Here is a 24,451-nt window from a genome sequence, read left to right on the forward strand (position 1 = left end):
GTTGGCCACTACATATGTGGACCCGCTATCACTCGAGGCGTTCACTGCCTGCCGCCTGATCCCGCTGGATAAACGGCCAGGGGTGCGCCCCATCGGCATTGGGGAAGTCGTCAGAAGGATCGTGGCCAAAGCCATACTGTCGGTGACACGTAATCAGATCCAGGAGGCTGCTGGTACTCAGCAACTCCGCGCTGGACAAGATTGCGGTATCAAAGCGGCCATCCATGCCATGCATGATGTATTAACCGACGGGTTTGCCTAAGGAACATTCACCACCTTTGCCCATCCCTGGCCCCCACTATCATCAATACGTACCGCCATCCGGCTAAGCTCTTTGTGGATGGTGAATGCTTGTTATCCTGAGAAGGCACTACCCAGGGTGATCCGGTGGCGATACCGATGTACGCCCTTGGCATCGTACCCTTGGTCCAGGCAGTCAGCTCACCCGACATCACCCAGGTGTGGTACGCGGATGACTCTTCCGGCGGTGGAAGCCTTCGAGCCCTCCGCACCTGGTGGGATGGGCTGACTGAGCAAGGAGAAGCCTATGGATACCACCTCAACGCCAGCAAATCCTTGCTGCTGGTGAAGGAGCGCGCATACGATGAGGTGGTTGCACTCTTTGCTGGCACGGGTGTCCAGATCGTCAGAGATGGCTGTCGTCACTTGGGAGCTGCTTTGGGCACCAGTTTCGTTGAGTCAAAGATCACCGACTGGACACGTCAGGTGTCTCGGCTATCCGATTTTGCCCGGACACAACCCCAGGCCGCCTACTCCGCATTTGTCCATGGTCTACAAGGCAAGTGGTATTTCTTGTCCCGGACCTTGGAGATGTCATCTGAGGAGTTTGGTGGTCTGGGAGCTGTCATCAGGGAGCGCCTCATCCCAGCCCTTACAGGTCGCCTCCCTCAGTCCAGTGTGGAGCGGCTTATGCTCTCGCTCCCTTGTCGGGATGGCGGTTTGGGTCTCTCGACTCCCACCGCCCAATTTCGCCACTATGCCCACTCCCGAGCTGTTACTAATGAGCTCAGGGAAAAGATTGTTAAGGCAGATCCCTCGCTAGCTGGTGTGGCAGACGCTACCAAGACCGCCAAACGTCAAGTCCGCATTGCAGCTTGGGCATCAGAGCAACAGCTGAAGGAGGGATTTGTGAGCGGTGAAGGTGCGGTACATGAGGCTCAGCTTGAGCTTGCTTCCGAGCGTGGTAGCTCTGCTTGGCTGACGTCACGTCCTCTATCCTGCCATGGCTTTCGTCTCTCTAAGTCTGAGTTTAGAGATGCTCTGTGTTTGCGCTATGGCTGGGTGCCGGAGCGTTACCGTCATCCTGCATTTGTGGCAACGCGTGCTTCGACGTCTCCCACGCGTTATCCTGCCCGACCGGTGGATTTCCGTCTTTAAGACACAATGAAATCCGTGACGTCACGGCCGACCTCATTCGCCAGGTGGCTCACTCGGTATCCGTGGAACCTCCAATGCAACCGCTCTCTGGTGCGCAGTTCAGCCTCCGGTCTGCGTCCTTAGAGGACAATGCTCGCCTCGAAATCGCTGCCAGTAGGCTTTGGGGTGGCCGGTTCGAACGCACAATGTTTGATATACGGGTTTTCAACTCCTATGCTGCTTCGAATCGTGCTGTTTCAACCCCCGCTGTGTATACCCGTCATGAACGCGAGAAGAGGAGACGATACGAGGAGAGGACTCGGGAAGTCGAGAGGGTCTCCTTCGTGCCAGTCGTCATGTTCGCCAGTGGTGGTGCAGGGAAAGCTGCCACAGTTTTGAACAAGCGCTTGGCTGCTCTTATCTCTGAAAAGAGAAATGACCAGTATTCTGCCACCATGGCGTGCATTCGCACTCGGCTGTGCTTTGCGCTGGTAAGGTCCAGCATCATGTGTCTGCGTGGTGCCAGATCCTCTAAGTACCGCTAACTCCAGCGAGATCCAGTTGCGGTTGTCGTTGCGGAGGCACGCCTGCGGCCCGAGGCATCTGACTAGCTAAAAACACACACACATTTTGAAAGTTGCTTGGACTGAGTTTCACTTGTTTTATTAGTGTATTTTAGTTACTGCGCAGTACTGTGCATGCTAGCTACATAATCATAATAACTATTTTTGGTTTCGCCCGTACAAAAGGCTGAATATTTTTGGTAAAAATAAAAATAAAACCTCTGGTTCCACGCAAGTCAGAGCAAGCATACTGTAAAACACGATATTTTCGGTGTAACTTTAATTTCGGTGATTTCGGTAGAGAAACCAGGCACCTAAATTAAAATTACACCTAAAAGGCACAAGAGTATGCACTGTGTGTGAAGGGAAAGCTAGTCACCTAATTCTACATTACACTTGAAACCTGGCAGGTCCCTGGTACCGACAATTTAATACACCTAAAATTACATGTTTTACGGTATACAGTCAAATCTGCCGTTAGCGACCTCTGCTGTAGGCGACCATCTACCGTTAGCGACCGATTTTCCGTGCACCGACGGTTTCACATACAAACTGATCTGTCCAGAGCGACCATCTGCTGTGCGCGACCAGCGACCGCGATTTCATGCACGATGGCTGCATTCAATCTGCTGTAAGCGACCACGACCCAGGTTCAGTCAGGTGCGAAACTGTACTTGCCAGTGCGCTGTCAACTGCAAGGTTTGAAAATGCGCTGTCTTGCAAGTGCGATCGACTGGCCCTGGCCTGTACTGAGGCTGCGCTGTAGCTCTCAAGATTAGCCCTGGTATGTGCACTATTCTTGGGTTTGTGCACCCCTATATTCTATTGAATATCCAATAAAATGATATTATTAAAAATCACATTATTCTCGTCGATTTGAGTACATGGAAGCATATATGCATGCCCGGTATGCCGGATTTACCATACATCTGCCGTAAGAGACCATCTGCCGTAAGAGACCGCTTTTTCTTGCACCAAGGGGCGGTCGCTTACGACAGATTTGACTGTACATTAGTAGACGTACATGCATAGGGCAGGCACGTACGTACTCTCACACACTGCGGGCATGTAAGCAGGGGTTGGATTGCACTTGTCATGAGGGTACAACCACAGATAGAGAATATTACTAAATGAACGAAAGCATTCATACACTCACCTCCCTGAGCGAATCCAACGAGACCGGATGAAGGACAAACTTAGAGTAATCCTGGAATTTCTCCAATGACACCGGTTTGGTAAATACATTGCCCTGTGGTATGGTGACACAAACAGTAAAAACATGACAATACTCTGTCAGATAGTAACACTGTAGGAAAACTTAGAAAACTGTGCCTCAAGTGAAACACAAAAAAACAGCAATACAATAGTATGATGTAAGTCAGCAGCAAGACCAGTCCCTATAGCGGGTCTGTTCCCTGCAGCGAACCTATTCCCTATAGCGGTCTTGATCCCTATGGTAGGTATTTTCCTAATAGCAGGATTTCTTCTATAGCAAGTACAGTCATGTATGTTCCCTATAGCGGGTATGTTCCCTATAGAAGTTTATTCCCTATAGTGGGTGCGCTCTCTATAGGAGTCCATTCCCTGCAGTGGGTATATTCCCTATCTCTTAATTTGCTGGCCAAAAATCCTATATATAGGATTTGAAAATGTGTGCCTTTTATGCCGTTGTTATTGGTCATCACGACCAATAATAACGGCATAATGGTTTTCATGGAAGTTGTAAATATGTTTGAGGCATGAATGTTTACATTTTAGATTCATAGGGCGATAATATTTCTGATGAATACCCATTTTCAGCAATAATTGGAAATTTGAGCATAATTGTTCAGCTGCTGTCATGGAAAGGACTGAAGCAGTGAATGTGCAGAAGAACATTGCAGGTGTGGCACGGGGTAGTTACATGATGACATATCGCACATGCCGTCATGAAACTACCAGTTTTAAGGATACAACAAGGTCCAATAAAATCTCAAATCCTATATATAGGAATCGAAAAATGGGGCACAGGCCTTAGTAATATTGAGCAAGGAGATGAGCCTGAGATGTTAGTGTTTGAAAAAAATCTTATTCAACTCTCGATATCTACTAAGACCTAGCAAGGAAGAATTGGTCACATACTTTTTGCTATTCTCATGCCACACCCATTTTGAGTTGAAAAATATGATCAAAATCCTATATATAGGATTTAGCAAATTAAGAGATAGGAGTGTATTCCCTCTATCGGGTATATTCCCTATAGGAGTCTATTTCGTACAATGGGTATGTACCATAATTATAGGAGTCTATTTCCTATAGTGAGTATGTACCCTATAGGAGTCTATTCCCTCTAGCGGGTATATTCCCTATAAGAGTCTATTTCCTACAGTGGGTATGTTTTCTATAGGAGTATATTCCTTATAGTGGATAAGTTCCCTATGGCAGGGCCTGTTCCCTTTATCAAGTCAGTACACGATCACATGCCTGCTCCTATAGTGAGTTTGTTCCCTTTACAAGATCTCTTCCCTACAGTAAGGTAGGTTTCCTGACTACAGCATGTGTAGATGGACCGAGGTGCTGATGTAATGCTGATGCAATGATGATGTAATTATGATGTAATCACATTACCTCAATAGAGTCCATACTCCATAGCCTACTGTTGGCCTAGAGTAGACTTCACAGTTAACACCCTAAGAGTCAGACAAGCCCAGAACAGAAAGCAAAAACCGGGGCCTTACCCGTTGACAGGTCTCCATCTGGCTCAGTATAAACAAGTACATCTTGTTCAGACTTTCAGCACTGCCGTCAATCTTCTGTGCATTATTCACTTCCTATACAATGCATCCCATCAACGAGCAGACACAAAACACAAAAAAGGATAGACACTTCGAGGGTGAGTCGGAATTCCACATTTTCCTGACATCACAAACTGTGAGCATATTATAGCTTTATGAACCAAGTTTGAATACAAAATGGAGGCCGTCTTACAAGCGGGAAACACCAGTGCACAGTGCACACTACGATGTGCCGATGACTCTGTGCAGTGTGCCCCGACTTTGTAGTGACACTTACCGTACGTGCCCCGTAGTTTCACAAAACAGTCGCTACACTGAACAAGTGTGTGTGCCGCAAACATCAAGACATGCCTCATACACTATGGGTAGTAAGTTCCAAAAGTGGATTGCAAAGAGGGAGGAAGAGCAAGAGAGAGGGAGCGAGCGCGAGGGAGAGAGAGAGAGAGAGAGAGAGAGAGAGAGCGAGAGAGAGAGAGAGCGAGAGAGAGATAGAGAGAGAGCGAGAGAGCGAGAGAGAGAGAGTGAGAGAGAGAGAGAGAGAGAGAGAGAGAGAGGGGGGGGAGAGAGAAAACTCACCCGGCACACAGGACAGAGCCAGTCACCCTCTGGTTCAGCGGGTAGCTGGGCACACTTGACATGGAAAACTCGCGGACAGCCATCACAGCAGATGACCTGACCTTCCTTGTGGCACTGCCAGCAGTAATTATCGTTATCCGCATCCTACATCAATAGCCACACGCACAGATGTATGTACAAAGAGAATGCAATATTGACCTAGGTAAGTGCACTACTGTACAGGCAGAATATTTCGTCGGTCAATAATTTCGTCCTACTCCAAAGAAAGGGAGTTCGTCCGGTTGAAAATTTCGTCCATGGATCACAAGAGTGTATTGAAAAGCTGGACAAATCGAAGTTAATCCGGCATTTAATTTAGTCCAAAAGCTCCTTAGACGAAAAAGACGAAATTAAATTCCAGACGAATATTTCTGCTTATACAGTATCTTGAAACTCGGATGTTGAGCCATAAATAAATGTAGAAGAGAAAAGGACATATGGATACGAGTTAAGAATGTCTCAGTACTCTGTCAGTTTTGTGCCTAGTTATTGCACTTTCTGACTGTATATTGTATCATGTTACAGTGATGGAGAGTTACTCTTAACTCGTATCCATATGTCCTTTTCTCTTATACAGTATCTCTTAGACTTTTAGACACGCCGAGTCACAGAGATCAGGACTCTTTATTATGGTCGCTTAGTCACACAAGCAACCATGGTCACTCACAGTCAAGCACACACATGCAAATACACAACAGAACAGTGCATACTCCATGCAGCACAGTCATGTACTCACCCCTCCACCAGATGAACCGACCGTCCGCGCCGGGGCATTCCGATCTACAAAGTGTGCAGACGGGCAAAGAGGCAGATAAATTACAATGCACTCATACACATACAGATAAAGCCTCACTTCTCTGTGCTGTGTTGATCAGTCCATGAAGGGCACAACAGTTCTGCCTGTAGATTGAGTCATGCCGTATTCCATATGTAGCAGTGTTAAAAACGCTTTCTTGTTCAATGGACTGCATTGCCATCGGTTCGGCCAGTGACTCTGACGAGACCTAACAAGGTTGAAACAGCTAGCTATCCGGGGATAGAGTACATGTACCAGTGGTAGATACATGATTGTACAGTGCTCTTAAGGTGAAATGCCATTGTATGACCTCGCTAGCGCCGGGTGCTGTCCAGGCCAAGATCTGCAAACCGTTGGCTGTGCTCTGGTACAGGGCAGTGTCCAGCCCCCAAACCTGCGAATACTGGACTGTGTTCTGGTGGAGGGCACCAACACAAATCAAATCATGACATTGGATAGAATTGACCAGCCAATGTACATGCATATATGTATATATGTATTGTAGTACAGTTGTGCTCGGTGAAATCCGACCTGACGTGCATATTTACTTGCACGGTCCTTGACGCTGTGGAAGTGGTACGAATGCGGCTGGACGTACACATGTACAAGTAAAGCGATGCATTCGGAAATGGTCCAGGACGTCAGTTTTGCACTTCGGGTTGGATTTCAGTGAGCGCAACTGTACATGCATACATGTAGGATTGTATTGCAGCACATGTCCTGTGAACCTTCAGTACAAAGTACCCTGGATGTAACATATTTATTTTTCCTTTGAAAATTATGGTCGGACACAAGAAGGCAATGTAATGGACATTTTCACTGCAGTGTGAGGGACGCTTACCAAACTTAGACGCTCGGTCGCTGTGCCATCACAGTGTAGGTGATAGACGTTGCGGGTAAGACCGGCAAAGAATGCAAAAAAAACACCACACAAGATATACCGACATAGACACGCACACATTCGCACACACGTACACACACACACACACACACACACACACACGTGCGCGCACACACAATTGGCTCCAAAGCAATTCCTAACTAATGCTGATGGCAGGGTTCAAGTGAACATGCCAAACTCCATGTACCATCACCCATTGATACATACCACTGTAAACAGACAAAATAATTCTTGCTCCGTCACACCAGTCCACCACTGATTACAGTCAGACCTTGCTTATCCGGATCCCTCGTCATCCGGAAGAAAATCGTTGCTTACCGATTTACAGCATATTCCATGCATACATACAGTATGTGTGTTCCAATTATCCGGTTCCCTCGCCTATCCGGATATTTTTTTGTGGAGAACGGACGTGTGCGGTTATGTGAGGTCTGACTGTACTTCAAGTCCTGTAATGAGTATAGCTGTCCTCTAACTCCCTCTATTATAAGTTTTTAATAACAGACATCTTTTCCAAAAAAGCGCTAGTTCACATGTAGGGAGCAACGCACATGTGACTATCGCTGAAGCAGCTACTAGTACACGTATCACTATTCCGTTCAGACTTCTTCTCCTCGTTGACTCGTTAGAGTCTTCAAACAGCCGTCAGAACTATCAGGCATTCACAGTGCAGTCACAGTTAATACATGTGCCTGGGTGTTTGCCGTACCGTGTACCAAGCGAAATATTACCATGACTGGACAAAATTGTCACGCACCAACGCACAGCCATTGCAAAGTCACCTCAACAAGCAGAATCCAGTCAAAGGCGGAAAGCGGAAAAGTGACCTGTATGACTGTAACAACTTACTAACAAGTGAACTTTGTTCTGTTCTTTACAACAACCGCGCTGATATTTTGCTCGCACTCTCACAGGTTTGATCGGTCCGGCGTCTCAGGCCATTTTCGACCTTGCTTGCTCGCTTGCATTCCATCGGTGTTAACTCCACAGGTGTCAGTAACGAGCAGTGCATGACCGTTCAAACGTGATGTGCAAAAACAAGACAACGTGTCAGGTGAGTAGTGAGTTGAGCACCAGCAGTGGCAGCAGCAGCAGCAGCATTAGCAGTAGCAGCATTAGCAGCAGCAGTAGCAGCAGCAGCAGCATTAGCAGTAGCAGCAGCAGCAGCAGTAGCAGCAGTAGCAGCAGTAGCAGCAGCAGTAGCAACAGCAGGACACAGACATACGTTCAGTAAATCACCTACCCGTGTGGATACTGTACAGGATCGCTGTAGCGCTGTTTCCAAGTTGTCTTGTTTGAGCGACTGGATCGACGTACCTCTCCGCCATCACCAGCAACAGGACTAGCAGCAGCTGCTCTGCTTGCACCGTGATTACGCCTCGGCGTTGATTTCATGCTGCTGCTGGGTGTGGGCGACTGTGACAAGTCTCTACAAGATTGGTTTGTCCGAGTCTTTGTTGTACCGGTATGACCACCATCAACCCCGCCACCTTGATTGGCTTTGCCATGTGCCCTGGAGTTGAGTACACTGCTGCCTGCATCTGAAGTGTCTTTCCTAGCAAACGACGACTCCACCTCTTTGTCATTGCAGCTGTCACTACCACTGGCGATGGCTTCGAGATGTAATGCATCCGTGCAAGAGTCGCTCACATCCATCCCGACTTCGTTTGTCACTGAACTGGTGGCCAGTGCACTAGCTTCATGCAGCTCACCGCTATCTTCAGCTGTTGATGTCACTGAGCTAATGGAGGCTGTGGAAGATGAGTTTTTCACCAGGCTGGTGACAGCGGTAGTACTATTATCAGACCGCGGGTCACCAAGCCCCTTCTTCTTGCTTGCGACTACAGTACATTCATCCGTTGTTTCTTTCTTGGGTGACACAGCTGTCACAGTCAGCTGCACTGCTGAATCAACAGATTTATCAGAACCCTGGGAAGATTGTTTACCGGTCACAACCTTGGATGCTCTTTTCCCAGCAGGGCTGCCGTCAAGTTGCACATGAGAATCAAACGTTAGAGATCTGCGGCTTGCCTTACTGGCCCTGGGCGTTTGATTTGGTGACGTTGATCGGTCACGAGGGCTTCTTCCCGCTGACCTGGGAGACAAGTCTTCCCGTGGAAGTCGCTCGGTTGGAGAAAGTCCTGAAGAAAGCCTCGCCGAAGATTTCCTGGGTGAATGGCCTGGTGCTCCAGTGGCTACCGATCGGACACCTGATCTTGACGGCGACGGCGATGCCTGACTCGATGCACGGCCGTCATCGGTCCTGTCGGCACGCTGGCGGGTGCTGCGCTCAAGCGATGCGTCTCTTTCCCGCTGCATCATCGTGCTCTGACGGCCAGCCGGCACTATGCACTAGTCATTCCACACACACACACACACACTCGCTGCTCCACTGAAGAGTTGCACTGCACAGGCAACCGTGACCTGCACGCACACATTATAAGCACATCATAAGCGCATTATAAGCACATTACAAGCACATTATAAGAACATAAGCACATTATAAGCACATCAGGACTTGAACCTGGTACCCTCTGTTTCTCAACCATGGTCTTAGACCATCCCACTATGCCTGCCCTTGGAAGCGGAAGGAATTTTTCCAGCCGTGCTGCGACCCACAGTTATTTGGGAACTTGTGGAAGTTGTGGCCTGGCACGAGGGTAACATGGATGCAGCTAATGGGATTTCGGTCTTTGACCACTTGGTGGTGGGTCTGATCTACTCACCTCCCACCGTTTAGGCGCTGCATCTGCGTCTTTGATCCTAGAGGGTGGTGGCGTTCCCACGACGGATGCGGAAAACTGGGCTTCCAGCCGAGTCTCACGCGAACCGTGAAATTTATTTATTTATATTTATAAGCATATTATAAGCACATCATGAGCACATTATAAGCACATCATAAGCACAAGCAGTGGAGGGCAACACAAAATTGAGAAATAGCCTGGGAAGGTACTGTATACACTCATACCTCGGTTATCCGGACTTCGAAGTTACGGGCACTTCGGTCTACCGGGCACTATTTGGGCGAGTTTCAGGGGAAATATTACTACTCTTTTGTCACTTTTCGTAGAAATATTGACGTCATATGCCATATCGATGGCCTTTTCCCCATCAAGATGTATATGATTCGGAGTTACGGGCACCCTCGAAGTTACGGGCAGTGTCCGGTCCCGAAGCGCCCGGATAAGAGAGGTATGAGTGTAGCAGGAAATTTATTTTCGGACGGAATTTATTTTCGTACGACTTCGTACACGGCCTCTTTTGTACTAAGATTAATTCCGTACTAAAATTTGCTCATGTCAAATTATGTACACTATACATGCGTACTGCTTGCGAACACGTGCATTCAGTATGCAGCACTGTAAGAAAAGAAAATCCGTACGAAAGGTCGAATTTCGGCTTTGTCCGAAAATATTTCCGTCCGAAAATTTCCTGCTATACAGTAACTGCTGCTGCTGCGTTTACAAGAGACTTTTCAACCCGAGTAGAGTTCCAGCCTGCCATGTACAGTCAACTTTGTGTATAACGACACTCAGCGGGGCATCAGAAAAGTGTCCTTATTCGTGAAGTATCCTTATACCCGAAGTCTCATTAGATGTATTACAGTTAGATGGGACTTTGCTCTGGGTATGGGAATTCTGTCGTTATTCGCAAATTGCCGTTATATCCGCAGTCGTTATTAGCGAAGTTGACTGTACACAGATGGACTGGGTCGTTTACACAATGCATTGCGCTTGACCGTTTCTTTTTTGGCTTTCTGACAAACTGGTAGTGTGAGCATGATGTGCCTTCATCTGAGGAGGAATCATAGAAAAGATTCAAAAGAAGCCTGAAAATACGTGTAGGAAATTAGGGCTGAAATTCAACCTGTCAAGGGACGTTCTTTATGCCACGCGCTGATTGACGTAACTTACACATCACAGCAGCCGCTGTATATCGTGTTGTATGAGTCTTACGTATATATACGCCTCAGTTTTTATACTTGTTTATATTTCTCCATGTACACTCGGTTCCTTGTTATCGTAGTAGTTCTGCTGCCTTTGACCCAACCTCTGAGCCATTTTCTGCACTAAACAGTGTTATATTGACTTATATAAACTACCTTGTTGAGGGTGGATTTGTGTGTGGGTGTGCATGAACTGAGGTATAAAAGATTTTACAGCTCGCTCCAGCCTTCTCGACATGCCCTTCTGTCGCGTACCGTCGCCGTTACGTCAAATGTGAGCAAGGCGTAAGATATCCTGGGACTCAAGCCAGGTGAAAGCGGGTGTTCTCACACAAGAGCTTGCATACCGGGGTGGGTCTTGAATGCACGGGCCGGGACGGTGCATGATGACATGGGCAAGTTGTTAGTGTATTGTGAGCCATGCGGTTAGCACGGTGTATGCCGCAGCTGGCTCGTATTGCAGTCACCCATTCTGGGACTGTGAACTCTTCCTGTTGCTGATTTATTCCGAGGTAGTGCAAACATTTCATGTTACAGTATTTTTGAACTGCTCGAGGGAGAAATTCAGAGTGAAAAAGGTGGAAACACAGAGGTTCAAAGCTAGAGAAACAAATAATTTAAAAAAAAATTCTCAATTTCGATATGAATGTGCACATGATATCGTCGTTCATTTTCAAAGCTCACCCAACTCTCGGACCTAACACTATGAATATGAGAACTGATCAATTCCCGGCATATCATCGCCAACCATTTCCAGGGCCCTTACCTCACCTTCCCGACGGTGAGTTCTCAGCAAATCCGTCTGCAAACTTGAAAACAACAAACGTCTCGGCAAAAGTTGACTCAGAGACGACCAGATTCGCGTCCTCGGCAGCCACTCGTCACTTCACATCACCGCCTCACGGGGTCTAGCTGGACCACTCAACGACTTCGAAAGTCGAAGGCAAATCTTGACAAAACAATGGAGTGTGGGTGAACGAAAGGCAAAAGGATGCGCGCTTATCGATCAGGCAACTATAAGTTCTGTTTTCGCTATTTTCAGTCCAGACCAGCAAGCATTGCCTGAGTCCCGACACTGAGCGGTGTAGTAGACTACGTAGCTACGGAGACTAGACGTGTAGATCGATACACCGCGTACCGGTACGTAGACCTACGTAGACGGTAGAGGCTGCTGGAACAAAATAAAAAATAAAAAAGTCTGTACGTATACCATTGTATACTGTATACCAGGGAGTAGTAAAATACAGGGAGGTACAGGTGACACGCCACTAATCGTGATTTTTGATGGGTGCCTCGCGCTTGTTTTTTTTTCTTTCGCAAAAAAAGATGATCTGCTGAATCAATCTTGAGTATTTGTCGAAGAACTAATTCCGTGAAAAGGTCTATCCATCTCATGGAACAGCATTTGTTTTGCTCTTGTGATACATCTGTGTCATCGTCATATGGAAAGGTACCACCCTTCCGAAATTCGTCCCGATCGACGGCATGGAGCAATAGAACAAAGGTGATTTCCTTGAGAACAATACGTGTACGATTGGAGATGAAAAGCGAGTGCACCGATTTCGAAGTCGAAAAAATCTCTAGGACACCACACGATCGGCACTAATTTCTCCTCAGTTGTGATCAACCAGTACTTCTCTACCTTCTTTGTGATGATGAGCATTTCATATTATGGTATGCTAGAGATTCGGGAGTTCACTTTTCGGAATGAAATGTTCCTAAGTTTGTCAAGGATTGAAATGCGGGCTACGTCGTCGTAAACAGCTTGTATCGACACAGGAAAAATCTACGGCACGCAGGGATATCTCCCAAAGTGATACCACTCTTGCTGGACTTCTATCCTGACATAGTGGTAGTTTGGTCGACTACCAAACTTTGTGAAGGCAGACAATTGTTGGAAATTCTCAGCGCTGAGTTTCCATTTGGTTTCTACGGGCTGCAGTTGGAGTCTCTTTGGCGATAGGTATTTTACTACTCGCTGATCGAGAGAATCCTGATCCGCGCGCGTGTCTACACACTTCGGTACCCATAGTACCCCAATCTCACCCGCCGGGTGAAAACGGTGCTGAGGCAATCGTCAAACTGGCCGTACATGCTCGTGTCACCTCCCTGTATTTTACTACTCCCTGCTGTATACTGAAAGTCTGTGACTGTCTGATCTGTACACCAGTGACCAGGTACACACCGACTACGGACTTTCTACGGCTTGTTGCTTTTAATACTTGTTCGTTGTAGTTTCACAAAACAGGAAGGTACATGATTGTACAGACGGACTCCCCTGAGCTGAGGGCCTCACCCTGGCCTGGGCCTCACGGCCTCAGTTCGAACGAGAATGACCCATAATATATATGACTCCCTTATACCAGCTTATAGCCTATCAAGCAAGAGTTCATAACTCTTGCTATCAGGCTATCACTCAGTCGTCTGAGGAGCTTCGCGAATCTTTCATGGTTCACTCACAGGTCGTGTGATGGAGTAGGCAGGGTGCTCGTATGGGCTCCTCGTTTCACAAAGTGTCGCCTGGCGGTGCTGAGCCTGCGACCAGGAGAACCAGGAAGGGTTCCCTGCGGTTGTGAACTGCAAGCATGCCATTCTGTGATGGCTTGTCCTATGACATATTTGTTAGACCTGTTCTGTTTCACGTGCCGAGAAGGCAAGGGCCACACAAGCTGTGTCAAGTTCTGTAAGTATAGGCACTATTGAGTATTGTATCGGCATTTCGGTGTTCACTTGCACTGCCAGTGTCAGTAGCTTGATCTACTAGATCTTGTTTGTATTTTGTCTGGTTGAACATAAAGTTACGTGAATGAAAAGAATTTCTATGCCTTTAGGATACTAAGTAAGCCAGCAGCAATGACATAGGACCAGTCAGTCTCCATCCTTTGCACATCCGACGATTCTGTTTCTTCTCATATTGGCAGCGCCTTGTGTGTGTGCCGGGTGCGTGCGTACGTGTGTGGGTGGGTGTCTGTCTGTGAATGCATGCGCGCATGTGTGGGTGGGTGGGTGTTGCCTTTGGGTTTGCCGTGCTACAAGGTCACGTGACTGTGTGTCTGTGCATGCGCGACCGTGACAAGGCGAAAGCACCCCGCCATTGTCCCAGTAATACCTACATGTATCGGCTCTGTGTTGTCTCCTTGCAGATTGTTTCGTTGCAGTGTGTGAACTGTGCAAGACGTCATGGTTACGCACACGGCCAGAGTGACTCAGAAGTGCCAGACCAGCCCTTGAACTCACAATCTCCAAGTACATAATATACTGTAGTTTCGAAGACATTACATGAGCCTGAACGGGCTCACAATCACATCATATGGATGCTCGGCACTATGCTGCACCCAAGTACGGGATTGTAGTAATTCAAGTTCCACTGAGGAGTATTGTTGTAAGGGTGGACTCGGATGGAGAGCCAAGGATTAATTTATAACAAAGAAAAGGACCAAGGAACTTCATATTACGCTATAATGTCCACTATTATAACACCACCCGTTACTTTGACAATCAGCTCATGCGATACATTGCACGACACTGACCGACGCCAGGATAAGAGACGTCTGAGTGTATTTCCAAATACAGTAGACTCTAACAAACTATGGTTGTCCTGGAAACCGTGATATTATAATGACATTTAGATCCTTTGTACAGCTGACAATGCCATGGCAAATAGCCCTTTCCCAAAGGTGCTCTTTTAATTCGCACTTTAAGGTAGCAGTACTGGAATATGCCATTCGCAAATACACACAACTAAAATCGGGTATTTCTTCGGTGTCTGTGAATCTTTTCCCACAAAATTTTGAGCACAGATTCATGAGTCACGCCACCACCTAATAAAAGTACTACCTTGAACTTATTTACTTTGCATCGTCCCAAAAGTTCACTGCACTGGAGAGTAAAAAAATGCCGTCATCTCAGATTTTTGGTACATGCTAGCAGCAACATAATATCAGCTGAAGAGTTAAAATTGCATCACAAGCAACAGTCTACAACAGTAGCAGATGCTGAATAGAACAGATTGGAGATAGGACACAAATAGCACCACCCAGTCAACATCATCTGTGAAGATGCCCGTCACCGTCGAAAAAGATTATTACTACTGAGGCAGCTAACATCCGCCAAACAAAAAACTATGGCTTTATAAATATATTCAGCATCTGGGAAATTTTCCACTGATCAATCTACATATAAGGTTTATTGGGCTGTGATGAGCCAGTCTGGAGATAAAGTGTACCAAAGTTTGGTCGGAAGGCCAAAAAACACTAACTTTTGGCACTCTGAGAACCCTCCAGCAATGTATGTGACTACCTCTGCTTGCTGTGTCGTGTCAGCAAATCCCTTTCAAATGGCTCTTCTTCTCTTCCTGGCTGACTTTTGCTCCTCACTGGACCTTCTCCTCCTGTGATACTGCTTCTCTCCATCCAACTTGAGAAGACCAGAGCTGGCAAGTGAAACTTAGAGCAGCTCATCATTTCCAGCACAGCCGAAAACATTTCCATTGTTCGTACTCAGCATTAGAAATTTTTCCTGCTTGCCATCTGTTCTTCCAAGTTTCACATCCACTGCAGTGTTTTGATAGCACCTCCGCGTCCAGAACCTTTCCTGTCTTATAGGACAACAGTTGGCATACCAAACATTGATGAGAACCCGCGCTTCATCCACCTTCCATCGGTGCTAACTGCAACATGCTCCGGGTGAGAATGCTGTTCTGTTGTTCGCCGAACAAGAAGACGCTGTGCAGCATTCTTCATGCTGTCCCTAGCATCAGTTTCCACAGCAGTGTGCAGTGCATCGCTGTGCCCAGAATTGGACTTGCTAACAGGAGGCGGCATATCCAATATCCCACATATACTGTTCAGACCTTCTCGTCCACTACCAATAAGGCGCATGGCAAGCACACTGCGGCGCCGGTTTATATCGTACAAATTAGCAAGTGGGTGTCTTTCTGCCAGGGCTACACTGGTTGATGAGCAGCACGATTCGCACTGCAAACTAATTGTTGCGGCGAGGCCACGACGAAAATTATCTTTGATAGTCAGGTTGCCCTCTTGATAATTACTACATACACACGCTGACGTCACCAATTGCTGTAAGCTCTCCATGTGAACAATTCGATTTCCTGATGGAATATCATCGCAATCCTCTTCAGACTAATCTCCATCGTTATCACACGAGGCATCACTGGATAACAAATCACCTGGAAGATCAGAGTCATCTTCTACGCCCTCACCAGCTCCATCAGCCTGCGACTCGTGTTCGGTTTCACTCCCCTCAATTGGCTCAAATAATTCAGGACTTGAAATGAGCTTGGACGTAGCTCTAGGAAATTTGCTTTTCCTTGGCCTGCTGAGCGACCTTCGCTTGTGTTCATCACCCATCTTCTGACCAAGTAGCGCCAGCACAACAACTCAAGCGCAGAGTTCCAACGTCGATGACAAACGCTCGTCGCACTGGCAAACAGTTTGAGAACAAAGAATTTTTTTATCATTTTTGAAAATACAATTGCGTGGGTAGAACTACTTGAGGCCAGGCAGGCCAGCTAGCGTGCTGCGTAGGCCAGGCATGCAGGCGCTGCATGTGGCGATCGCGACGCTCAGCCCAGCTCTAAACTGGTTTTAGCTGGACAGACAGTGTGAATCAGGCCGAGATTGGGAAGGATGCGCTGATATTGTACAGAAACCCTCTCGAAATAGATTGACATCGATCAGCTGATCAGTGCAATTTTGACATTTTGACGGGTATTTTCAGTTTTCGCAGGGCCATATCTCTGCTTTGACTGGTTCGAATGCCAAAAAATTTCATTTGTAAAGCCTTTGGTATTCCTTCTTTCAGAAAAATCACACTTGAAGCAGTTCCCGTGAAATTGATATTTTGGCTAAATCTGACACCCGTTTTCCAGTACTGCTACCTTAATAGTGCTTTTCGCGTCCCTCAAAATATGCTGAAAAAGTTGCTCTTTTTTCAGTGAAAGGCAAAATGTGCTCTTTTTTCAGTGAAGCATAGCCATGATTCATGTTCAGGTATGAACCCAAGCTGAGAAATGAATACGCACTCTTCCATCTATGGGTCCACGACAGGAAGTAAAGTTCAAAAAACCCACTTTTTACAGCATTGTGTACAAAGTACAAGCTTCACCAACTTGTTGCCCCCCAAAAAAGCGGCGTGCCAAGGCCCATCGAGCACTCGGAAACAGTGTGATCGCATGCATGAGCAAACAGATTTTAGCACTTTTTCAGCTAAAAAAGCTATTAAAAAAGGGCGATATTCACCAAAAAACGCAATAAAGGGCGAAAGAAACGGGCTTTTCCAAAAAGGGCCAAAAAGGGCGAGCACCTTTGGGAAAGGGCTAATGGCAAAGGCTTTGCTAGCTGCACCGGGGTTTACAGACAATTGCATACTTATTGAACACGGATTCTGACGATTTCTCACCGACCCCTTCTTCAATGATTCCTGTTGATCACGTGTACGTGTCTCAGTAGTGCCACTTTTTTCATCCTGTTACAAAAAGTGTTTTACTCCGAGTTTCACACACGAAAAAAAGCGATCATCCGAAAAGCTGAGAAAACAGGGATCTACATTGTACATGTATCTATCAAAAATTTAATAATAGTAATAATAATGTACTTAGTAGCTATGAATAGGATGATGGCCGCAGACATCACGCAACTACGTTACTTGTTTGACATGTATTACTGTGTATTTTATAACAAAAATATTATTGAAAACCCAGAATCGATTTTCTCGTTCCTATCCGCATCAGTGGGAAAAAAACGGAACTTAAAGCGGGATTCACAGAAGCTTTTTTGCGATGCGACACGCGATGCGACAGACGCGAAACCGGGAAAACCCCAAATCGCAGCCATGTCGCACCCCACGCAACTGCCGCAACTGGGCCATCGCAGAAGTTGAGCTTGGCTCAACTTTTGCGATGCGATGCGACAAGCGATTTGGTGTACGATTTTGACCTTTTCTACATAACAGCAAAGTTGTACAAAGGTGCAAGAGTTGCCTATAAATTTTTACAAGTTGTGTCAAACCGCGCGAATATCATGGTGACGTACCCAAATCAGCAAAACTTTGTGGCATCGCTGACTTCTTCTGTGAATGGTATTTCGCGAGTTCGCATCGCACGCATCCATCGCAGATCGCGTCGCATCGCGTGTCGCATCGCAAAAAAGCTTCTGTGAATCCCGCGGGATTCACAGAAGCTTTTTTTGCGATGCGACACGCGATGCGACAGCCGCGAAACCGGGAAAACCCCAAATCGCAGCCATGTCGCACCCCACGCAACTGCCGCAACTGGGCCATCGCAGGCCATCGCAGAAGTAAGCCGAAAAATGCTCCTTCGACGTATTCTCTCAAGTAATTAGTTAGTTCCTCAACCATTTGAAATCATCTTCGAGGAAAGCACCGGAAATATGCCGATGGCCTGCGGAAGAAATTGTTCTTGAAGAGACTGACTGCACTGGTGAAAGAAGAAGGCGATGAAGAGTCACCATTGCATCGAAAAATAAATAGTTTTGTCTTTAGGATCGTGTTCTTTGTTTCACTTTTGCTTCTTGAGGCTCGGACTAGAATCGCCGTTTAGGCAGTTTACCCTGGGGAAGCATCCTGGTTTGACTGTAAATTTTAGAAGAATTCATCGGCGTGACTCATCGCACTGCACCAAGAATGACGCAATGAAGGAATTCCGCCGAGCGGGCTTCCATACAGGGACTGATCAGGAGTTGCACACTCTTGGGGGTTATGAACTCTTGACAATCAAGACCCCCCCCCCATACTTTAATCTTGTGTGTAGATCTACAAAACGTAGATCTACGCGTACTCACTGACTGCTGAGAAATCAGTCCTGGTTGTCAAGGCCGGTCACCTGACGGAAGCTGAGGACGCCTTTGCAGGGACCGGTGTGCACATTACCACCGACGGCCACCGGTTTCTAGGTGCTGCACTCGGATCGACGGAGTTCGTCCAGAGCTATGTTTCCCAGAAGGCAAACGGGTGGAAAGACGAGATCGTGTCCTTGGCCAAGATTGCCGAAACCCAGCCACAGGCTGCCTATGCAGCATTCACGCAAGGCCTGAAGCATCGCTGGTCCTTCCTGTGCAGAGTCATGGAGTGTGCTGCTGAAAATCTTGGCCCTCTGGAAGACACCATCACCAATGTCCTTATTCCTGCCCTGTGCGGTAAGCCAGTAAACTCACGTGAGCGAAGGGTCCTTGCTTTCCCATGCCGTGAAGGAGGCCTCGGTTAGTCGACCCCACCACCTTGGGCGACCAGTTCCGGGCATCGGCAGCGATAACCTCGGCGCTCGTCCGCAAGATTCTGGACCAGGACACCCAGATTGGCCATGTGCTGGACCTGGTACGGTCCACTAAGAGGGAGGTGGCAAGTCGTACCCGCACTTCAACGGCCCAAGCAGCCAAAGAGTTCATCCTGACGCAGAACACTGATATCCAGCTCTGTGTCGGTCTGGCGGCGGAGAAGGGTGCGTCGGCTTGGCTGACCTGTAGACCCCTGAAGGCCCATGGCTTTGCCCTCTCGAAGGGTGAGTTCCGGGATGGCCTTGCGCTCCGCTATGGCTGGCCGCCAGCCCACCTTCCATCGATCTGCCCGTGTGGTGCATCGTTCACCGTCGCACACGCCTTGTCGTGCTCTCTGGGTGGGTTTCCCTCACTGAGGCACAACGAGGTACGAGATGTTACGGCTGGTCTCCTCAAACGGGTCGCCAACAACGTCACCACTGAACCACACCTGCAGCCGGTAACTGGGGAAGCATTCCGCTACCGCTCTGCCATAACGGACCCCCAGGCTAGGCTGGATATAGCAGCGAGTGGTGTCTGGGGTGGGCGTTTTGACCGCACTTTCTTCGACGTACGGGTTTTTAACCCTTTCGCGGCTTCAAATCGCTCCACCTCAGTACCCTCCTGCTACCAGCGCCACGAACGGGAGAAACGCCGCTGCTATGAGGAGCGTGTTCGAGAGATCGAACATGCAACTTTTTCACCTCTCGTTCTCTCCTCAACAGGCGGCATGGGCAAGTCGGCAACAGCCTGCTATAAGCGGATTGCCGGGCTCCTGTCCGACAAGACGAAGGAGCCGTACAACCGTGTAATGGCGTGGATTCGCTGCCGACTTGGCTTTGCTCTGGTTCGCTCCAGCATGGTTTGTTTGCGTGGTGCTCGGCGACGCCCCATGCGCGTCAGCGATGTGGCGGATGCATCTGCTACCTTGGCCGTTGCCGAGGCCCGCTGCCCTGTGTAACTGACTGCAAGTGGTTCCTAAATCAGTTCCTATTCCTCATTGTTGCTTCTTTTTTCCCCTCTAGTTTTCTTTTACGGTATTATAATTTCACGGAGAAGGCGGAGAGCCCGAACGTGTGCAGTTTTATGTTTATTATTTATTATTTGCCATGGCGACCCCCATAAGTCCAAATAACTGGCAGGGCAGGGTTGGGCCTTTTTCTTTCTTCTCGGATTTATTTTCATGACATGCTCACTGATTTTACTTAAAAAAAAAAAAAAAAAAAAAAAAAAAAAACTTGATCATGTTCTCACTCTCATCAGCTCAGCCTACGAGCTGACGCCACGGAGGCGCAGGCCCCGATATCGATAATGACTCTGCTTTTCAAAACCTTGAAAAAATAGGATTTGCAAGAGTGCAACACACTCAGTCTTCTTCTCTTGTTTATTTCACTGTAGACAGCTGCAGATAGCTGCTTGATAGGACGTCAGTAAGAAGTGTTTTGCAGCTCCGTGTGTACTACTGGTGTTGGGAGAAGGATAAAGATATAAAAAAACGGGTGCAAGCTGAAACTGAACGAGAGTGCTCTAATCTCCACGATCTTGGCTGCAGTTCCCGTGGAGACGCTTATGGCAACTGATCAAATCGGATCAAGCAAGTAATTCATTTTTCAAGTTTTGACAGCGAATACACAAGGCACGCTCTGTGCATTTGTATTTGGACCGAATGAGGCGGTTCTGCTGCTAATTCACCATGGTGGTTGGTTTCGTAATCAGCACGGTTGCCAGCGACGTGACCCGTGTGATTTTCTCGTTCATGTTCGAGCTGGATGGTGCAGTGGATGTGGCCACTACAGACCAGCTGCGTGCACTCAGAAAGGAACAAGCCATGCACGTTGCCTGCCAGGTACTAAGAAAAATATGCCAACCCCTCCAGGACTCCCCTGACTGATCCTTTGAATTCGAAGTTCTCCCAATCCATCAATTTTTTTTACAATCTGTTAGTATTCTCAGTGGGTTCTGTTACTTGGGCATACCGCGTACCGGTACTCTCAGATTGAAGCAGCTAACACAGAGAAACTCATAGCTGGGATTTTCAGACTGCAGAAATGCACAGTTGCACCACTCACTAGAGTCATACAGACTGTGTGATGAAGAGATGAAGATTACGAAGTTCTAGTTGGACACCGGTTAACCGTGGGCTTCAGAGCCAGGTGAACCGGCTGGCCGGACGAATACCCTGGCCGATTTGTTGTGCTCAGTCACCCACAATGCATGGTCCTTATGCACGTTGTACAGATATGTACGAAGTTCTGTACTATGGCCGTAGGTGTGTACATACCCGGTTGGGTGTTCATTGTGTGCAATACATGGCTGGGTGCTCATTGTGTGCTATACATGGTTGGGTGTTCATTGTGTGCTATGCATGGCTGGGTGTTCATTGTGTGCTATACATGGCTGGGTGTTCATTGTGTGCTATGCATGCGCGTTTGACCCATTTACGATAATATTGTAGCCTCATAATTCATGGCAAACAATCGCTTTTCCAGCTTCTTCACTTTGGGATTGAACTAACGACTACAAGCTAGATCTCTGCCGGAAAAGTCTTCGTATGAAATGCCTTCAGGGCCCATTTCATAGTGTGAAATAGCAGTAAACACAATAGGGTCCTGCACATTCAACACCCAACCGGGTCTACGAGATTCTACAAGATTCTACGAGATTCTACGGGATTTCGTGCATCTGTACAACGTGCATAAGGCCTATTGGAAATTGCTGGGGTTGTAAAAAAAGGGGTGGCAAATGCCCTCGAGAGTTTGAAAAGTCTGTCATACACGATTTGTACATCTTATCAGAGTACGTCGTATCCATACACATTTGTATATGATTGTGCTTATGGAAGGAAAATCCATGCGACAAAAAAGGACCGTACTAAGCCGGTGTACGTCTTACCCGGGTACACAAGAGGTACACAAAGGAAACGAAGCGGGGCTTTGTGTTGCAGCTCACCCGGGTACGTACTAAGTGAGTTCCACTGTAGCTTCAGATGCATGTTGACACAAGAGTAACTGAATGTTGAAATCAAAAAGAGTGGTATTCTACTGAACCCGGATATAGACGAGCCTAAAGCAGCATGAGAGTGAGCAATGGCAGCCGAGTCTTGTCCCTCAACAAGCACCTTGTGGGGAAATGACCGGGGTGACGGCAGGGTAGTACGCAGTATGCTGATGCCGGTACACATTTGTGTTTTAGTGAGTATCATGATCATGCAGCTCATGTGCCTTGAAGGCTCATGGATATCCAACTCCAACTCTACATGACTGATTCCATTTTCCGTATTTGGCTTCAGGTGCAAAGCGAGTACTCGTTTCTCCGCGCCTCGTCGCAGTCACTTGCTGAGGTTGGCATGACAACGGCCATGACACGTGGCGGTGGTGGAGGCGGTGGTGGCGCTGGTGAGGATGAGAAAGCGGTGCACGAGCACGGCCTGTTCAGAGTGCGGCCGGGCATGCCATTCACCGGAGATGACAGCAAGGTGGTGCTGTGGCAAGCCACGGCCGGTGCAGGCTATGCACTCGTCTGCGAAGAGGAGGAGAACAGAGTGGTGGCGGCACAGGTGCTCTGTCTCCTGGTGCAGTATCTCCAGGAACATGTGAAGTCTGCGGAGCAGCCGGCCGCAGAGTTCATGTTGAAGTCTGATCGTGTCATGACCGTGCTGCATCAGTTCCTACCCAACGGCCAGCTGCTGTTCCTGAACCATCGTGCTGTACGTCAGCTGGAGAAGGAGATGGAGGTGCTGTTACAGGGCAAGTGATCACACCTGTACCGTCTGTACCGGTCATGTTGCCTCTACTGCCGCAGTGCCATGCTCTCTGCTGCTGCCTGCAGGCATTGTACGCAGGTGCTGTGGGTCAGTGTGTGTGCTTCCTCTCTCTCTCTCTCTCTCTCTCTCTCTCTCTCTCTCTCTCTCTCTCTCTCTCTCTCTCTCTCTCTCTCTCTCTCTCTCTCTCTCTCTCTCTCTCTCTCTCTCTCTCTCTCTCTCTCTCTCTCTCTCTCTCTATCTCTCTCTCTCTCTCTCTCTCTCTCTCTCTCTCTTTTCTCTCCCTCTCTTCTCTCTCTCTCTCTCTCTCTCTCTCTCTCTCTCTCTCTCTCTCTCTCTCTCTCTCTCTCTCTCTCTCTCTCTTCTCTCTCTCTTCTCTCTCTCTCTCACGCACACGCACACACACACACACACACACACACACACACACACACACACACACACACACACATAACAGCCCGGAACTGAGATAGTCGTATCTTTACTCACCGTGCCTATCCTTTACAAGTACAACTCACATAACACTTGCCTGACTGGGCACATGCAGTCAACCCTGCTGGCGGGGTTTTACTACACTAGTGCTAGTAGATATTGTGAATGGACACACGATGCTCACACCAGTGATGTGCGCACACTCACACACTGACATAGTCACATAGTGTATGGTCAGTATGTACATAGTACGTATCTACATTGTGAACTTACAAGTACCGGTAACATGATTGTGCTGTATCACGCATAGTACACAATTCTGCTGCAAAGCCCGCTGTAGAACAATGGCATTGCGTGACGTGCACGAAAACATGACGTTCACTTTGAGATGGCGAACCATTGAGACTTTTCAAAAATCAATTTGTTGTTTTATTGTTCACCCTGAGAATGGAGAGAGTGTATGGTGTGATTTTTAGACTGTGTGTTCGTGTGTGTGTGTTTGTGCGTGTGTGTGTATGTGTGTGTGCATGCGCGCGCGCATGTGTGTGTGCATGCGCGCGCATGTGTGTTGTGGAATGCATCACACTTCTAGTCGTATTTAATGCGGAGCCTTCGATTTCAGAGATGCTAACAGGTGCCATTAGAAACGGCTGATTTGTTTGCCTGCAATTTGATTGTTTACCCTAATGGTGGGCTAGGCCCGAAAATTTGGTGTCAGAAGATGATTCATTGTTATCAGCAGCAATAAAGAGACCATTGAGGGAGTGTGTTAGGAATGTGAGGTGAGAAATGTACCGATGGCAAAACAATCGAGCAGCTGGTTGTGGCCACTATAGTTGACCAGTCAAACTCAACACGTCATCATCGTCGTTGTCGTTGAATTAATTATTTTATACTTTTTACTTTGGAAGTCCCAATGGATCTTGTAATCTTCTTTCCGGCCGGGTGCCCGAGATGGATGGACATTGTATGTATGCTACAGTCGACCTATCCTTA

General features: G+C 47.6%; 2 protein-coding genes across 4 annotated transcripts in view; one reads left to right on the plus strand and one right to left on the minus strand.

The window, feature by feature from the left end:
* Positions 1-12,028, minus strand: part of LOC135816177 (serine-rich adhesin for platelets-like) — a 35,548-nt gene extending 23,520 nt beyond the window's left edge. Inside the window, exons 1-7 of one of the 3 annotated variants that reach the window (XM_065329572.1) lie at positions 11,744-12,028; positions 8,270-9,450; positions 6,967-6,986; positions 6,066-6,109; positions 5,291-5,434; positions 4,658-4,750; positions 3,097-3,189 (exon numbers count right to left, since the gene is read on the minus strand). In XM_065329572.1, coding sequence (XP_065185644.1) covers positions 3,097-3,189; positions 4,658-4,750; positions 5,291-5,434; positions 6,066-6,109; positions 6,967-6,986; positions 8,270-9,348 — 1,473 coding nt within the window. In that variant the 5' untranslated portion in view covers positions 9,349-9,450; positions 11,744-12,028. Of the gene's footprint in view, positions 1-3,096; positions 3,190-4,657; positions 4,751-5,290; positions 5,435-6,065; positions 6,110-6,966; positions 6,987-8,269; positions 9,451-11,738 lie in introns of all 3 variants that reach the window. The other 2 variants (XM_065329571.1, XM_065329573.1) reach the window with 2 other exon arrangements.
* Positions 12,029-20,590: 8,562 nt separating this feature from the next.
* On the plus strand, positions 20,591-24,388 carry LOC135816180 (AP-5 complex subunit sigma-1-like). Its single transcript, XM_065329579.1, has 2 exons — positions 20,591-21,109; positions 22,553-24,388. Exons 1-2 carry the CDS (start codon positions 20,957-20,959, stop codon positions 23,015-23,017), a joined length of 618 nt encoding a protein of 205 aa, XP_065185651.1. The 5' UTR covers positions 20,591-20,956; the 3' UTR covers positions 23,018-24,388.
* The last annotated feature ends 63 nt before the right edge of the window (positions 24,389-24,451 follow it).

This window comes from Sycon ciliatum, chromosome 4, assembly GCF_964019385.1.
Source record: "Sycon ciliatum chromosome 4, ocSycCili1.1, whole genome shotgun sequence".
In the NCBI taxonomy this organism is placed as follows: domain Eukaryota; kingdom Metazoa; phylum Porifera; class Calcarea; order Leucosolenida; family Sycettidae; genus Sycon; species Sycon ciliatum.

Excerpts from the sequence above, each read along its gene's own strand:
- LOC135816180 (XM_065329579.1), top strand. The coding sequence starts at position 20,957 with ATGGTGGTTGGTTTCGTAATCAGCACGGTTGCCAGCGACGTGACCCGT. Across the intron at positions 21,110-22,552 it reads CCATGCACGTTGCCTGCCAG|GTGCAAAGCGAGTACTCGTT; the intron begins GTACTAAGAAAA and ends ATTTGGCTTCAG.